This window comes from Heloderma suspectum, chromosome 8 (genome assembly GCF_057233095.1).
Source record: "Heloderma suspectum isolate Gila_16-S chromosome 8, 16-S_ref, whole genome shotgun sequence".
NCBI classification, from domain to species: Eukaryota; Metazoa; Chordata; class Lepidosauria; order Squamata; family Helodermatidae; genus Heloderma; species Heloderma suspectum.
The window spans coordinates 4,849,982-4,868,771 of NC_139465.1; the positions used below are offsets into that span (position 1 = coordinate 4,849,982).

General features: G+C 43.5%; 1 protein-coding gene across 11 annotated transcripts in view; it reads right to left on the reverse strand.

Annotated features, from left to right (window-relative positions):
• BANP (BTG3 associated nuclear protein) overlaps window positions 1-18,790 on the reverse strand; it is a 224,704-nt gene that overhangs the window by 103,841 nt on the left and 102,073 nt on the right. For 7 of the 11 annotated variants that reach the window (XM_084812800.1, XM_084812799.1, XM_084812798.1 and 4 more), the window contains exons 8-9: window positions 16,771-16,938; window positions 4,013-4,143 (exon numbers count right to left, since the gene is read on the reverse strand). In XM_084812800.1, the coding sequence (XP_084668926.1) occupies window positions 4,013-4,143; window positions 16,771-16,938 (299 nt within the window). Of the gene's footprint in view, window positions 1-1,004; window positions 1,066-4,012; window positions 4,144-16,770; window positions 16,939-18,790 lie in introns of all 11 variants that reach the window. The other 4 variants (XR_014784712.1, XM_084812805.1, XM_084812801.1 and 1 more) reach the window with 2 other exon arrangements.

Genomic DNA, 18,790 nt, shown 5'->3' on the forward strand with positions numbered 1-18,790 from the left:
AGGAAACCTTGATCCTCCCCATGGGGAAAATAAGCTCCATCCTGATCCTTCCCAGGATGCATTCTAACATATACCCATCCCACATAAACTTCTGTATCAAAATAAGAGCCATCCAGTCATTCAGTCAACACTGGAACAACTCCCCCTCACCCCAACACACACACAAAGTTCTTGTTCCAATAAAGCTGCCTTCCCAGCACTCCCTCCAACCAGCAGTAAAATTAAAACATTTAGTTGCAATTAAAACCCACTGGGCATTTGCCGAGTTACAAGGGTATCACAGAATGTTCATGAACATTCTAACTGTAACGGGATGCTGACAGATCGGGCAGATTCTGTCTTGCAGGAACGGCAAGACAGTTCAGCTAGGGAAAAGCTCGCACAGGTCCAGGGAACAGGAGAGGCTGCATGCTGTTGATTTGAACTACCCAGACTAATCTTTGGCTGAAAGCGTCTAGTATATACATATTTTAGCGACATGTTTACCATGTTTTGTATTTTCAGCTCTATGTTGCAAATGCCACTGGTTACCCACCCAGCATTTGTTTGAAAAATATCACGAAGGAATGGAAGAATATTGGTAACACCATGGCTTTGTTACAGGGTGAAAGTCTCGCCTGAAAGCTTCCTTTAAGATCACTTGCACCACCCCTGAATAACTGCAGCTACTATACCTGTGCAATGAATTGTCTATGCCCTTTGCTCTATATTTCAATTCTGGTGGAGAGGAACACTGTCCCCCAACTAAAGGACAAACTTTCCACTGGTATGGAATGGCAGCCTTCCAACCACTCTCTACTGAAGTTGTGCCAGTCAACAATAGCAGAGAATCTAGCTTGAAGAGTTTTAATAAAAAATCCCTACCATACATCACTGACCTGTACAACTACCTCAGAAAGAAAATCAAGCACAGTGCTTGATTAAAAAAAGAAAAAGTAATCAAGGAAAGCAGGGGAAAAAAAGTGCTCATGAATCCTGACAGGCCCTTTGCTAGAGAGATTTACCTGCTGGCAAACTGGCTGCTACTTCGGTTTTAAGAAGTCTTTTGTGTTCATTTTCATACGCCTGTGTATGAAACCAAGATTAAAGATATCCATGTGGAATTCTGTCAAAGGCCTTCCTTATATTATAACGCACCATCAATTGCACATGAATTTCAAAGAAACACAGATCCTTCTATTTCAAACAGTTTCATTTCCTTTGGAAGGAAACTGTCTATTTATAGGGGAAAGCGGCATGCCGAAGGTATCAAAACGACAATAGAAACTGTATATAAAATTAGACCACAGGTCCAATCCATGTTGCGATTAGAATCAGCTTCCCTTTGCAATGTTAAACTCTCAATGGCTTCCAGGGGAAAGTGTTCAAAATGGTTTTTGTTCTTTTTTTCTTTTTCTTTTTAAAACCTGATTAGGCTGTTTGCTAGTCAAGTAAGGCTGGGGAATGCTGGGAGTTGTAGGACTTTTTTGCGTCTAAACGTGCAAAGGATTGCACCCTAAGTCTTTCAGAGGCGGTGGGAAAAGAAAGGTTCCCCTCCCTGTACGCCCCTCTGCCCAAAGCAAATAACAGCTTTAAGGGGTGATTTTTATTGGGAAATCATTATGGGTGGGAAATATTTTTTTAAAAAAATAATTCTCCACCAGTACCATAGACTTCAGCTGAATTGGCTGCTATTAAAAACATTAAATGGGAGCTTCTATTCATAGTTCTGCTTCATTTTTTTATGTTAGTAAATTTACACATCACCTTTCCATCTGAGAATGGCCCTGGCTACTAGTCTGAATCCAAGAATGCACCTCTATATGAACATGACACAGAATTGGAATAATCAAGAGGACATTCTCAGCAGATTATGATGGGATGTGAAGGGAGGCAACAGTCATTTTGGACTTTAGCTTCCATCAGCCCCAGCTAGCATAGACAATGGTCAGGAATCCTGGGAGTTGTAGTCCATACCACCTGGGGGACACCAGGTTGGAGAACACTGCTCTAAGTTATGTAGGAAAGGGGGGTGTACAAATCGTTGACTCATATGTGCAACTAGATATCAGAGGATAAATTCATTTTAATATGAACGGACATAATTCATACTTCTTGAATTAAGACATGCACCAGAATGCAATTGTCCTTCATGGTTTTTTTCACTTCTCCAAATGTTGTGATGCAGTTCTCTGACCAATAAATGCATACAGAACTGTGTACCTTAGGGAAAATTGCATATAAAACTGCATGTATTAGGAAAAAATAGTGTTCAAAAATGCACACATTAGGCCAAAGTACTTGCCAAAAATGTGTATATTAGAGGAAATTAAATACAAAAATGCACATGAATTTTTGTGCAGGCTTGAAAAAAAACACCCACATTTGCGAACTGATGCAGAAATGGGATGGAATGAACTTGTGTTAGAAAAAATGCAAACATCATAGACAGTGAAATAGATAGATTCATCCACCTCTATGTGCAGCATATATTTTGCCATTATCTTGGACATCTTCAAACATTCTATACAAATGAAAGCATCAAATGGATGAAAAAACAGTCCAATCCAACCCTTTGTGTTGTGAGTACCAGCAATTGCAACTATAGGGTTGGCTTGTATAAGTCCTGGCTGCACTAATAGCTCTTTGCAGCAGTGAAGCAGCTCAGTCACAGATGTAAAGCCAGCCTCATTCAAAATGGCTGCCACATGGAGACCACCTAACAGTGCACCTATGGGGCGGTGCCCCACACCAGGGGCCACTTATGTGCAGTCCAATGCCCTTCCCACCTGGTTCATATGTTGCCACATGCTTCCTCTCTGCCACCACAAAAGATGTTGCCCTATTGGCTGTAAGTGGAGTCACTACCCCTGCCACTACCACAGGCCTGAGAATGAACATACTTCAAGACAGAGGAAAGCTACAATATAGTGGTGAGTAATGTACATAGTTGGAGTGGGGTTTTTTTTAATGATCCACAGTTCTTACATAGCAGACAACAATGAGTCCCTAAGTCACACCAATGGATAAATCACGCTCAGCCCACAGATTATCTGGGAGTTGGGCAGAGGCACTGGATCCAGCTGGTAGTTTTAGACAAGGAGCAGTGGTAAGAACTGTGGGCTCCCATCTGCACCTGGAAGTAGACAGAACTTGGTCGACCGCAGCATTTTAGTTGTCTGACAATGATATACAACTTGACTGTCCAAGAAGGGCTGGATTTCACTCAAATCACCAGTGCTGAAGAGGACTGCAAGTACTTGGACACTTCTGAAAATAACTGTAGAAGTATGCATTCCCTCCACCTAACCATGGGGAACATATTTAAATTCCATGCAACATTGCCCTTGATTTAGTGATATGAAACAAAGCTACAGAAGCCAATGCAAGCATTTCCATGGCCCACCAGTGCAATTTTTAAAGAAACACAAGAGCTTGAGTAATGGCAAAAGTGTCACACTTAACTTTTAAACTTCCTGTCTTCTGTGGGTCTTGGGGTCAAAGTGTTAACTTTATTTAAACTTTTTTTGGGGAAAAGATTTCAATGTCAATGTTTATAAGCTTTGCGTATATACATGAATTTAAATGGATACACATGTAAGGAATTCAGCTAACAGATGTTGAAAAATACTTCAGAACGCACTTTGGAAAAAATGAGGATAAATGAATCACAAATGGATTTCCAGATTGCTAGCGATGGGTGTGGGGTGCAAATGCATAATCCACCATGATTGTGCTCTGCATGTGGATGGAACAACTAGAAAGCTTAAGTGTTCATTTGCATGCACATTCATATATCCGTACAAAATTACTACAGTTATTCATGGCAATGGTGCATCCATATTTTGCATGTATGCATGCACTTAGCACCAGAAAGTAATCGTCCCCCCAGCTCTCCCTCCAAAAAAAGCCAATTAGGGAAGTCGTAGGGATCACAGTTTTGGAACAAAGAAAAGGCTGAATATAACTACAAGCACATAAAACTGAAAGCTGCTTTGGAGAATAGAAGAGATTATAAGGAATGAGTACATACTACTTGGACTTGGCCATCTTCACCTATCTGGTGGATCTGGACTTGTTGGGCATTAGCCAGAGCATAGTGAAGGGCTTGTGGCTGGTTTGCCTGTATTTCGTTTGGGGCTGATGTCGTACTCTGAGTACTCTCTGGAAAACAAACAAAACTTAACATTATTCATTATGAAGCTCTCTGCTTCTGGTCATGCAGAACACTTAGATACTGCAGGAAAACAGAGGTTCTTATGGTGTCCTAAGAATGGAATTGATCCCTGGTCTGTTACCGAGAATGTGAGTGGATTCCATAATGGCATTGGTTTATTAATGGACTATAACTATATCAGCTAAACTGTAAAACACTTCCAGGGAAGAAAAAAATTATAAGGCACCTTTTTACCCAGATGCATGAACTGAAAATTTCTATATGCTCACATAAGTCATTTCCACCAGTTCTTTTGTTATTAACCTATAAATAGTTCCAGATTAATTAGTGTAATTTCCAATTTGGAAAGCAGGTTTCACCCCCACCCCCACCCCAATATACACACACACACACACACACCCATCCCAAACCTTTTCAATTCAGTGATTACCTTGAGTCCATCCAGTTGTGACTTCATGTTTCCAATATGCTGTTCAAACCCACTATATAACTTAACAGCTGGTCAGTCTGTGTATCCAAATCTATAATCCTGAATTTCCCCCTCTCCCCAGCCATCCCCGCAGGCACCAAACCAGCAACAGAACTGAATGACAGCATAAAAAAAAGTCTCACTCATTAACTTATTGACATTTGGAAGTACCCAATCATTCTAATATCTAATTACTTCACTACAAAGCTGGGGATAAGGACATAAGAACACAAAAAGAGCAATGCTGGATCAAACCCAAGGCCTAGCTAGTCCAGCATTCTGTTCACACAGTGGCCAACCAGCTGCCTATGGGAAGCCCACAAGTACGTCATGAGTACAACAGCACTCTCCCACTCATATTCCCCACTGGTATACAGAGGCATACCGTCTCCAATACTGGAGTTGAGAGAGAGAGAGAGAGAGAGAGAGAGAGAATGAATTCTTTTTACAAATGGTATTGTTTATAGCCAATGGCCATTACGATACAAACACAAGAAAATAAAACACAAATAGGGCCTTGGAAATACAAATAAAAAGTTTTAAGCATATGTTTGAAAGACGGACCACCACCACCACCCCAGCTTTTGTCACTGATGTGATTCAGAAAGGCCACTCTTAACAGCAAGATCCCTGTTGGTACATAAAAAAAGAGGACATGGGGAGGAAATCTTTCTCTCCTCCTTCAACCAGACCCACTTTCAACTCAGGTGGCTGTGAGGTGATATATATATAGCCATCATGACTAGTAACCATTGATAACCTTCTCTTCTAAGAATTGTCTAATCCCCTGCTAAAGCTACCCAAGTTGGTGGTGATCAGCACATCTAGTGGTAGTGAATTTCACAGTTTAGCTACGCACTGTGTGAAGAAATCCTTCCTTTTATCTGTCCTGAATCTCCCACCATTCAGCTTCACTGAATGATCCCAGGTTCTAGAATTTTGAGAGGGAGAAAAATGTCTCCCTATCCACTTTCATGATACCACACGGAATTTTGAACAACTCTATCATGTCTCCCCTTACCCACCCTTTTTATAAGCTTAAACAGTCCCAAACATTGTAACCTTATAACTTTGTAATAAAAGGCAGAGTATAACCTATTGCCCACTTGCAAAGTATGAGATACTTTAAAGTGGCCAACCGGGACATATTACACTCATTTTCATTAAAATGGGTTTCTAACCATCCCAGAGTTTCTGAAATGAGAGAGAAACATGGTCAGACCCCCATGTTTTTATGTCCATGTATGAATGGAACGGATGGTCTTATAGGCCCCTTCCAACCCTACTATTCTATGAATGTATTTTGAGGGCTCATCCAGATTGTTCATCTTGGTTGTTACCAACTCAAAAGCACATCCTCCAGCAGCATGGAATGGCACTGCAGGGAAGTGGCTAACATAACACTGTCTCTGCATGTCTGTGTGTGTGTGTTGATGTCCACAAAGGTGTGAGCGAGTGAGCGCGTGAGCGAGTGAGTGAATGAGTGAGTGAAGGGGACCTAGGATTATTTTATTTTATTATATTCGTATAGCACCCAATAGCTAAAGTTCTCTGAGCGGTTCACAAAACAAGATTTAAAACCACAAAACACAATAGCATAATGAATCACAATATAAAAACATTAAAAAGTTTAAAACAAAATAAAACTAGAGCATAAAACCAAAGTGAAAGCCAGCAGCAGTGCAAGAATCTTAAGATAAAGTTAGGGATGTCAGAGAATTCTGCCACGGATCTCGGTGAGGCCGAATGCCAATGCATTCAGACCCCCGAACTCCGTGGTGGAACGGCCTGCCACCCCCCCCCCCACACAGATCCCCCCTGGGACGAGGCTCACCTGGGGCAGATCTTCCGGGCAGCGGTGGCTCCGGCGGCAGCGGCGGCGGCCAGTCTTTTGACCAGCTGCCGCTGCCGCCATTTCCAGGCTTGTGTAAAAAAAAAAAAGACGTGATAGGCTACGTAAATATTTACATAGCCTATCATGGCTAGGTTTTAAAAAAAATAAGACGTGATAGGCTACGTAAATCTTTTCGTAGCCTATCATGGTTGGGTGGGTTTAAACAAAAAAAACAAACGCGTACGCAAATGGTGGCGGCTACAGCCGCCGCCATTTGCGTTCCTTATTTTTACCGTCTTAATCTACGTAAATATTTACGTAGACTATGACGGCGAAAATAAAGGGGAACGCAAATAGCGTAGCGGGCACTATTTGCGTCCCCTTTTGATTCACCGTTTTAGCCTACGTAAAGAGTTACGTAGGCTAAAACGGGGAATCAAAAAGGGACGCAAATAGCGCCCGCTACACTATTTGCGTTCCCCTTTATTTTCGCCGTCATAGTCTACGTAAATATTTACGTAGATTAAGACGGCCAAAAAGAAGGAACGCAAATGGCGGCAGCCGTAGCCGCCGCCATTTGCGTACACGGTGTTTTTTTGTTTGTTTTTTTACCCAGAGCCCTCCACGGCCGGAAATCCAGCTGCGGACGGCTCTGGCCTGGCCTGGCCGGCTGCTCTGCGGAGCTGCCGTGGAGCAGAGCCGGCCGTTCGAGGATTCCGGGGGGAGGAACGGAGCACCTCCCCCCCCCGGCCAGTGCCTCCCCCCCACACCATCAACATAATCCGCGAAAGGTAAGTTACTTTCGTACATCCCTAGATACAGTAACACATTTTTTTGTGTTACTAAAAAGGCTGGGAAAATAAAATGTTCTTCATTGGGCACCAAAAAAGATGACAACATAGGTGCTAGGCAAGCCTCTCTAGGAAGGGCATTCCACAACCAGGATGCCACCATGGAAAAGGCCCTCTCCTTAGGGACCACCCACCCCAACTCATTTGGCAGGGGGACCCAGAGAAGGACCTCTGAAAATGACCTTACGGTCCAGGCAGGTATATATAGGAGATGCTTCTTCATAAGGATATGAATCCCCATGAACGTTACAGAATTAGTACACATCCAGTTCTTGAACCCTACCATATGTCATGGTGCTGAAAACAACACAGAGATTAGATTAAATTATACAGATTATATTTTTGCGCTGAACAGAGGCCATTAAAATAAATAAAGGAGATGCAGGACTCTAGCAGGCATCTTGCGAAAGTGATGCAAAGTTTTCCCGTCTGGGTAAACATTTGATGGTGGCAGGGCAAGGGACTAAGCGTCAGTAATATATTTTTAAAATGGCGTTTGTCAACACAGGCTATTTTCTGTTTTATAATGCCATGTTTATGCTATCATTCTTATTTTGTTGCATGTGGACAAGACAGGTTGGCTATAAATTAATTTTTTATTTATTATTGCATTTATATCCTGCCTTTTTTCCTCTTGCAAGGAACCCAAGGCGGCTTACATTATCCTCCTCCTCTCCATTTTATCCTCACAACAACCCTGTGAGGTAGGTTGGGCTGAGAGTGTGTGACTGGCCCAAAGTCACCCAGTGCGCTTCCATGGCTGAGTGGGGACTAGAACCCGGATCTCCCAGCTCCCAGTCCAACATATATAAACCAAGACAAAAGAGCACTGAGGAAGCTCCTTTCCATGTTCCAACTGCATTTCCTGGTGGTGCTATGCTCCTGAGAGGAAGCACTCCAGACAGGTTTATTTACTGACCACAAAATGTCCTGTTAATCAATGGATGCTCTTGAGTAACAAGACCTACAGCACATTACAGCAGCATTGAAAGTTGTTTGTAATGGAACAACACAAAGAGACCTAATATTTGTCGCTGGCCAGCTGCTTCTCTACAGATGTTAAAAAGCTATTTTTACATCCCCCGGGTTAAAGCGGGGGACTGGTGAATGCTGCAAACACAACACTCAAATAAAAGTCATGCATTCACAGCTACATCTCTTGAGAAGCCAGTTTGCTTACAAACAAAATCTCAGCATCTGGACGCAATGTCATAGCCCCAGATAGGAAGGGGAAAGAAAGGATTTAGCACTATCTAAACCCAAAATCATCATTCATACATAATCACTGGATGTACCACCACCTAAAAAAAAGAAAAGAAACTCTGGGACTAGGCAGAAGTAATATTTATCATTTTTTAAACATAAGGGAGAACAGAAGATGGATATTGCATGCTGCCTGGAACACAGAAAGTTTCCTTATACTGAGTCAGTCTATTCATCCATCTAGCCCAGTATTGTCAATACTGACCAGCAGCAATGGCTCTCCAGGGTTTCAGGCAGGGGTCTTTCCCGACCCACCTGGGAGACGCTAAAAATTGAACCAGGGACCTTCTGCATGCAAAACAGGGGCTCTACCACTGAGCCATGGCCCCTCCCTTTATCCCTCAAGCTCCACTTGGTTTGGGCCAGAATACATTAAGGACCGCCTCCTGTCACATGAACTTTCCCATCCACTGAGATCATCAGTAGATCATCAATGGAGGCCTGACTGTGTGTCCCACCCCTGTCAGGAGGGCCATTGATAGTGTCATGGAATAGGGGGCCTCTTTGATAATGGCACCTTGGTTGTGGAATTCCCTCCCCACTGAAGATCCCAGCCCTACTTGGAGATTGCAGGGACTGAATCTGGAGCATTCTGCATGCAAAGTAGATGCTACCATCGAGCTACATTTACTTAGCCTGAATGGGGGATACATCCATAGGTATGGATTGTCAAAATGAGAACGATCTGGGCTCTTTTTCTGTTTTTTTTCTTTTTACAACTTCAAAAGCTAGACACCTACAATCTGGAAGGAGAAGCTGCAGCTTAGGTGCTGAGTTCAACACGTTCCAGTGTATTGTGTAGAAGAGAGGGGCTTCATCAGTCCAGTGTCCAAAGAAATCCCCAGTCTGCATGCTGCTGTTACATTTATATCTGTAGCCTCCGTCTGTCTGGGTAGGTGTCAGACAGCCAAAAATCAAACAACTGTTCAATGAATTGGTGCTCTGAATTTGTACAGTTAGAGGATAACAAACTGGAGAGAGAAAACTGCAACAGACAGATGTCTTTTAAAATATTCTCATTTCAAATCAAGGGCCCCAATGTAAGTAAGCCAGGTTAAAGAGATTTAGTTTCTTCTTTTTTTAATGATACTTGTCAAGCAAGTTTAAACACTTGGCAAAAATGCCCAGTACAGACACAGGCACACTTCTGTGGACCATCTCCAGAAGGCCTCCTTGAAAAAAATGGTACAAAAAGATTCATCAGACAAAAGCAGTTCAAAACTGTTTTAAAAGTGAGTATTTTTAACTTTCAAACTGTGAAAATATGAGCATTTTTCACTCCACAGACAAAACCTCTGGCTGTTAACACATCACTTTTTCCATTATTACATTTCTTCATTGCCTCTTAAAATAATCTAGGCCTAATCCTTCTAAGGTTTATGTAGGGGCTGTAAGAACCCCATAAAATCTAAAGGTCAGAAGTTGCCTTCCCAGGGCCATCTGATATTAATCAGCCCCTTAAAACTATGGCAAACTTCATGTCTGTTCAAAGTTACCTCCTTTTAGTCAAGGTGTGAAGCTGACTTCCTGGACCAATTGCTGATTCATGCCTAGCTTACTTATTGGTGTTTGGCTGCAAATAGGCATGTTAGCTGACAATTTGGCTGCATTCACATGGATGTTTCATAAGAAGAATTTAAAAGAAGAACTACTGCCAAGTGCCCTTAGCCCACCCTCCTCTACCCACCACCCCATACAGCTCCACTCTGTGATGTCACTTCCTCCTCCCCTTTGGAATTCGTCTTTCAGCTAAACAAGAGGACTGCAGCAGCATCAACTGCTGCTATGTCCCAATGGCTCGCCAACGGCAGCCAGATGACAGCTCAATTGCATGCTTCCTCTAAGGTGCTGCAGCACTTCCCATCTTCTTTTAGCTCGGCCTTCCCCAACCTAGTTTCCTCCAGATGTTTTGGACTACAGCTCCCACCATTCCTAACCTAACCCATTCCTAAAGACTAATTTTTGGGAACTGCCCAGAGAGCTTCAGCTATTGGGTGGTATAGAAATGAAATAAATAAATAGCCATTGGCCAGGCTGGCCGGGGCTGATGGGAGCTGAAGTCCAAAACATATGGAGGGCACCAGGTTGGGAAAGCTGCTTTAGCAAGAGCAGTAGCCTCCACACTTTCTACAGAGGCAGAGGCTCCAAGACATCAACTACCGGCCCATGGGGAAGCTGCTTGCAGTGACTCTGCACCATTTCCTCCTCTGGCCTTGTCTCCTTCCAATCAGCCTCCACTGAGGGGTGGGTTTCCCTGCGGTGGGGAATATCCTATTCTGCCCAGGTGGAAACACTCGTTTCTGGAACAGGGCAGGTTTCTGCTCATTTCCAGGGTTATTTTTAGAAGTGCAAAAGCCCGGCTGCACAAGCAGTGGGTCGTACAAGCACAAAGGAACCAGCAGAGGTGGAGCAGCCCTGCTGGATACTCTCCCATGCCTCTGCACTGGGTCTGATGTAATATACCATCACTCCCAATGGGGCAGTCTTTGGAAGAGGAACTCCCAGGACAGATTCTCATACAGAAGTAACAAGAAACAGGCTGTTGTGCCATGAATGCTTTCTTTTGGGGGTATAAGAGTCTTCCCAAATTTAACTAGGGTTGGAGTGAACCCCAGAGTTTGGGGGGAAGTGAGCTACACAGAGGCTAATGTAATGGCTCTTTGGGAACCTGGGGGTGCCTGCAATAGCAAAGTTAATTTTTTAAAAAGGTGGACAGGAACACAGCACCCAAGACTTGAGCCTTGTTCCAGCTTTTCTTTGCTTTTTTTAAAGCTCTTCGAAAGCATATCTAGCAAAACTCTTGGAAAGGCTATCTAGCAAAGTTCCACTTGCCACCCTTGTCAGGAAAAACACAAAACCAAAACACACTGAAGTCTGAAGCCTGGTTCTGGGAAGCACAGCCCGGACCATAGCAATCAACACCTCAAGCGCAAAAACCCCATTTTTAGAGCAAGTGTGCCAAGAGAAATGGATGTGTTGGGGGCGGGGGGACCTGAGCCCAGCACTCTGCTCTTGTTACTGCAAGAAACTAGTAAACCTTGTGACAGTTGTAAACTTGCTCAGTCAATTAAACACAGAGCACCATTGATTAATGTCTTGGGAGACTGGGAGAGGGGGAAGGTTGAAACAGTAGGGTAGGCAAGGAAAGTCATGTTCTTCTTTTCATTGGGGGTGAGTTTGTTTGTTTTTTGGCCTGGCGCTCTGTCACTCTCACATTCACTTTTGCTCAGTTCAGTCGACGTTAGATGCCAATTGGGAGCAATCTGGTCCCAAATGAGGTTGGGATAGCCATAAGGAAGATTTAGAGTTATACAGAAGAATTACCTCTGCCACAGGTCTATCAGCCAAAGTGCAGCTTCAACTGTACATCGACTAGGGCAAGGGTAGGCAACATGGTACCCACAGGCACCAATGTGCCCCCAGGTACCTTTCTTGGTGCCCACCAAGGTGCCCTACCTCTCCCACTTTTTTTTTTTTTTTTAAATTAACACGTGTTCTTACTGGCAGCTGGGATCACCTCTAAGCAATGTGAGGGGCTCCAGCTGCTGCCATCTTCAAATGCCTCTGGGCTACTGGATGGGCTCAAAGTAATTCTTAGGAAATGAAGACTGTGGGCTTCTTCAGACTGACGTCTGCAGTGTGTCCAGCCACCAAGAAAAAGAAGGGAAATAAGGAGAAGGTGCTGAAAACTGTGGGCTCAAAGGAGTCATTAAGGGTGTTGTGGCTCAGATCCCACCTCTGCCTTGTTCACAGTCGTTTGGGCAGGTTACTTGCCCTTTCTGACTAGCCACACCTCCTACACCAGCTATTTTCTGACGGTGCCCACACCAAATGTGCCCACAGGCCCAAAAAGGTTGCATACCCTTGGGCTAGGACCTGCTGAAAGGGTATAAAAAATGAAGTCCTGTGGCACCTTAAAGACTAATATGGCTATCCCTTTGGAATGAAAGGATATGAGGATCCTGAAATGAAAAACTTTATGCATCTGGGACTCAAGACTCTGTGCTCTCAGATTTGCCATTGTCCCACTACAAATGTAGGTACAGACACATGCATCTATTCATACTTATTTTTACCTGCCTGGACACTAAAGTCATCATCTGAAGCGCTGCTCCAGGCGCCCCCGCCAAATGAGGCGAGACAGGTGGCCACAAGAGAGAGGGACTTTTCAGCGGAGTCAGCCCAGGCTGTGGAATGCTCTCCCCAGAGAGGCTCACCTGGCACTTATGGTTGTTATGGTCATTTTGGCATGAGGTGAAGAGCTTTTTATTCTCCCAGTTTTTAGATCATTGCACTTTTATTGCTGCTGTTTTTACTTTAGTTTTATGTGCTGGGGTGTTTTTATTCTTTGCAGCTGATTTTATCTTGGTATGGTTATGTGCTGCTTTTATTCATTGTTTGTTTGTATTTTATGTTATAGTATATTGTACACTGGCCAGAGAACATGGTGACTGGGTGGTTTTATAGTATGATAAACAAATAAATAAATAAGCAAATCCTTACCCCACCCTTTCTGCAAGTCAATAAGATGGGACTGTTCCAAACTACAGAGAGTCCTATGAGAGAGCAAACTAGGCCCCACTTTTACAATAGGGCTGCAACAGACAATTAAAATCTTGGCAGGGGCCCCATTTGGCTGGGCCCAGTCCAACAATCCCTCCAGATCAAGAGAAAACAGAGCCAGAATAACTATGTTCATTTATTGCTTGTATTTATGTATTTGATTTAAAATTGCTCTCTGGACTGGATTGCTACCAGTTCTTTTGTTCTCCTGCAGGCTCGTTTTCGGGGCTGAGTGAGATTTCCAAAACATTTCTTGTTTAAACAACTATTTTCCATACCAAAACTGGTCCCAGAAAGTGAACACTACTACCATACTCATCCATCGTCCCCTTATCTTGTTTGTGCATCAGAAGGACAAGTTTGTTGGCCAGAAGATAAAAACATAGGCCCTAAAACACAAAAGCCAGCAGCAACATTACCAGCTACATACGGGAGGCAAATTTCCATCTGAAGTGGACTATAACAGAGAGCATTTTGCCACAGTGAGCAGCCTTCTACTGAGTCAGATCATTGCTGTGTGTCTAATCCAGGATCATCTACTCTAGCCTTCCCCAACGTGGTGTCTTCCAGATGTTTTGGACTAGCATTCCTGACCACTGGTCATGCTAGCAGGAGGTCATGGAAATTGGAGTCCAAAACATCTGGAAGGCACCAGGTTGGGGAAGGCTGATCTACACTGAGTTCAGTGGCTCTCCAAGTTCTAATACAAACCTGAGATCTTCCACCTGCACATGCTAAGGACGGAACCTGGGACTTTGTGCCTGCAAAGTGTGCGCTCTACTCGCACGTGTCTTTTCTTCCTTCCATCCTCCCCACTGCCCCACCTGCATTCTTTAGAGCAGGGGATGCCCTTCTCATCGTTTCTCAGTTATAAAGATTCTATTTCACTGCTGAAAGCGTCTGTTCCACAGACCTTACCTGAAACCAACAGGTATGTCTGACCCTGAGCAAGCTTGTCTGGCAAATGGTGATACCTCAAAAATAGCTGTTGGGATCCACAATTCTACTTTAGGAGTACTCAAGGGTTTAGGAATGCCCAGTGGGACTTTTAAGTTTTTCTCTTTAAGCAGCACACATATACCACCACCACACACACACACACACACACACACACACACACACCATCAGCTTTTGAAGGCCCCCTTGTTTCAAAAGTGGTTTACTATGTAGTATGGGATGGCTGCTGTTCAAGGTAAGAAGAGTCCCTGCTAGATCAGACTACAAATTCACACAAATCTTTCTCCATACCATGCATAATTTTATAAGGTTTTATCTTGTCCTTCCTTTAATCCCCTTTTTTTCTAAATTACACATATCCCAAGTTTTTTACTCTTTCCTCATAGAGAAGGGTGGCTGCTGGACAAGAAAAACAAAACCTCCTTGGCCATGTAAAACTAAGTGTGGGGCTCTTTGAATCACAATCTTTTCCCTTCCACTCCATTCTGTCTGGTACTCAACTGGCAACGAGGGTCAATCAAATCCAGTTCCACACTATACGTGGATATATTTGGGTATATTCCTACTGAATGGGCAGGTCAAAAACTGACTAGGATAACCAAACACATCTTAACAGAAACCTGTAGCCAAACATGTAGCCATTTATTTAAATGGATGTCAATAAGTATCTCCATTCTCCCAAACACACCAACTTGGCTCTCTGCTTCATTAGCTCCTGGATCTCACTGCTAGGAAAGCTCCCTTGCCTGCCCTATGTTCTGTGAGAGGTTTTTCCTTCGTCCAAATGCACCTTACACTTACACTTCAAAATGACTATCAGCATTCTGTGACAGATGCCTTCTCCCCTTTAGGCTGTTGGGTTATGCTCTTTGTTTTTGAATTGTGATTTTACATTGACTTTTACTTCTGTATGCCACCCTGAAGGGTAGCCTAACAATCTTCTAAATAAAGAAAATTTAAATGATCAAACTATTGCATTACAGCACCTCAGCCAATGACTGGGAGAAGGAAAGTTTGCAAGCAACAGGCAACAACCAATTCTTAGAATACACATGTAAAATCCGGGGTCCAGGTTTTTGGCTGGCCTTAGTAGAAAATCAAAATGTGTGCTCGCCACTGGCCTTGCTTTTCCTCCTCTGCTGTGGACAGACAGAGTCCACCAGCCAGGTACAAAATAGTGTGGAGATATTTAGAATTAGGGAATGCAGTGCCTCTGAGCACATGCTTAGCCCAGGAATACGTTTTCAATAGCAGAACTGTGCTCACAGCCCTGTCTTCCCCAGTTCCACTGTGGTTTTCTCCCAAATGTCCTTCATTCAGCAGCCTAACTTAGAAAAAAGAAGAACCCCTTTTTGATTTTACTACCATTAAACAACTGAGAGTCAGAAACCTTTGCTGTTCTAGTGCAAATCACCCAGAGATCTACCAGTACGTCCTGATCTACCTTCTTCCCATCCCTGGCCTGAATGATCCAAAACAGAAGTAACTGAACTAAAGGACGTTCCAAAGAAAAATCTCAACCATAGATATGGCTGGTGTAGATACAGTGCTAATTAGCTCCCATTCTGGTAAGGGCTATCAGATTGAGCATATAAAATTTTCCAGTGAAAGTAGATTCTGTCATTCCTTGCCTACAATAGAGTGGTTAGTGTTAACATGCAACCAAACTTTCATGTGGGCAAATAAACCTACTTCCTCTCCTTTCAGCTCCCTTCCAAACCCCTGCTTTTAATATATGACATACAAACTTCCCACAACCCTGCTTTTAATATACACGTGAGCCAGAAGGCTCCCGAGAGGACATTCCTTAAGTCAATATTTTGCCATTTATTATTCATGTCTAAGCCTGTGTAGAAAAGCAGAGCTGCTCACTAGATTTGTGAGAATGTGTATATTTCTTTGGGGTGGGAAAAAAGGGTATTTTATTCTGAATGAAATTAAGCATAATAAACGGAATCAATAACCAGTATGGCAACTTGCCTTTAAGAAAATGTGCTCAACTCAGTTCCTGCTATGAACTGAAGCCACTTATAGATATAAACCCATTAAACAATTGCACACACACAAAAAGCTTTGTGGTACCTTAAACGCTAACAGATTTATCACTTCAGAAGCTTTCATAGATGTTACTAAATATGTTAGTAGATCAGCTAGTAAAATATTAGTAATAATAATTTCATTTTTTGCATATTAGCAGCAACTGTTTACCCAGAAAATGCTCACAAATTTGGCATGAAGAAACGTGTCTGAATGTACTTGTTTATTTTGCATCTTGCTGCTTTCAAGAGCCAGGTTTTCCAGGAATGTTTATCTTTATTTTCTCCAAGAAGAGAAAATCAGCCTGTACAGGCGAGTGCCAAAGAAGAGTAGCCATGGATAAAAGCCACGGACCTGAACAGAGTACTTGTCAGGGTGGACACTGAGCCCATAGAATCCCAGAGTAGTTCTGATTCGGAGGAAGAGCAGTCGCTCCTGGGAGAGGAGCGCGCCCCTTTTTCCCAGGGCCCGCAGCTGACAGAGTTTCCTCCCACCCACATTCCTAGATTAGAAAGCAGTCCAGGGAGTGACCCAGCACCGATAGCAATTAGCCATAGCGAGATAGTTTAAACAACAACATTAACACAATCAAATTAGGACTAGAAGCTTCCTTATCTCCAGCAAGGGAGGGTGCGTTTACCTGAGCCGCTATAAGAGGACGAGGAAGGTGTCCGTCTTGAAAAGCTTTTCACTGCAAGACTCTGGCCTCGCTGTTTTCGCCGCCATGCTGTTCGGCATTTAGAGTCTATGCTCTGCTTGATCCGGTACCAGTCAGACTCTGTGATTCCAAACTTATAGAAAAGGTGACCTGCAAAGCAAGGGAAATCCATGATGTAAAACCAACATTCTATGTAAAGCTTCAAAGAACAACACCGTAGAACTAAAAACATATGACTGTCATCTAGTCCAACTGCTAGCACCTCCTTCCCACACAGATACAAGGCACACCACCATAACTAGAGTTACTGACCTGGAAGGGATGATATGACAGCAAACATATACAGTCATTCAACTATCATGGTTGCCCCGCCGGCCGCCAGAGAATTATAGGAGCTGCAGATTGATGCAGTTAGAAATTCCCAGCAACTCTCACAAAACTACATTTCTCTGATGAGAAGGAAGGGCTATGAAACCAAATTAAGTACACTGATGCCTATAGGGCAGGCTTCCTCAAACTGGCACTCTTCGGACATATTGGACTGCGACCCCTATAGTTCCCACAATGAAGCAAGTTGCAGTACAGGACATCCACATTTGGGAAAGCTTTCCATAGAGTTTCACAATGTCCTTCAACAGCAGGAAGCCTTTGACATGTACCAGGCCTGTCCATATTGCACACACAGTCTCTTCTTTAAAATCTCCAGGAAAGGGGTATTTCACAACTCTTCTGGGCAAATTTGATAGCTCAGTGGCAGAACATTTGTTTTCCATATATAACATCCCCAGCTCAAATCCAGTTACAGAAGACCTTGGAGAGCAGATGCAAATCTGAGCAGTGGCTGGACAGGCCAACGGTCTGATGGAATAACGGAATATGAGGCAGCCCCCTAGGGCCCTGTGCCCAAATACTGCCCCACACAAACCCCCGCAGTTTAAAAGCATCTCATAGAATCCAACCTAAAGGCACAGAATAGCCTGTTGCACATGAAGCAACTGCTATATCCGGGACACATTAAACCAAGGGTGGAGAACCTCAGATCCAGGGGCCACATCTGGCCCTTTGGAGGTCTCAATCTGGCCTCACCCTCTTTTCCTCCAAACACCAATCATTTGGCTGTTTTCTGGCTTTTGTGAAGTTTTTCCTCCATCTTAAAAAGTTGAAATGCCTCTCCTAAGGCTTAGTTACTGATAGTAAAAGCTTTAAGCGAAAATACGCTGATATTTTTGATATTTTGGCCCCGCTCATTTTGCCTGCAGCCCCGCCCACCACTGGAATGCGGCCCCCAAGAGCATCTCCAAAATGAAATTTGGCCCTCAGGCTCAAAGAGGTTCTTCACCCCTGCATTAAACTGTTCCCCATGGCAGCTGTCTCCACATGGCCGGCTGTTTGTGTGAAGCACACAGGGGAAGATTTTCTCCATGCTACTGCAAACTAGACACCCACCCCATCCTAGCCCATTACAAACAGAATCATATTCCCCTAGGTGACCATTGCCAGCATGCTGGTTAGCACAAGTAGAAGATAGTGTTTCCTGCACTTTTCAGAAGCAGGTCTCCCTCTATTCCATCCTGATTCCTGGTCATATGTCCTTGGGAACTGAGAGACAGGAGGATGCCACAGGAAAACTGGCAAAGCTAGTTGCCTCAACTGAGCTTTGTTGCAAACTCCATCAGAGCTGATAATGGTTTAAATGATGGCTGGGTTTACAAGGGCAGCAACCACAGCAGATATATGAGTTGTTTCAAATGTGGTAAGAATTCGTGGTTTGAGCTCCCAGTGGAGTATGGTGAGAAGAAGAACAACAACAAAATAGAAAACTAATGCATTAGACATAGTCGGCATTTCAGAAGTTCCCAGTTAAAACCCCTCTTGTTATTTTAATGGAAGAATCATGTCACAGTGCCCACAACAAGTGGGCCAATTTCTTGCTAGAAATTACAGTGGGGCACTAATCTCAGTTAGGAGGAATCAGCAGATTCAAGCGTCAGAGACTAAGGGC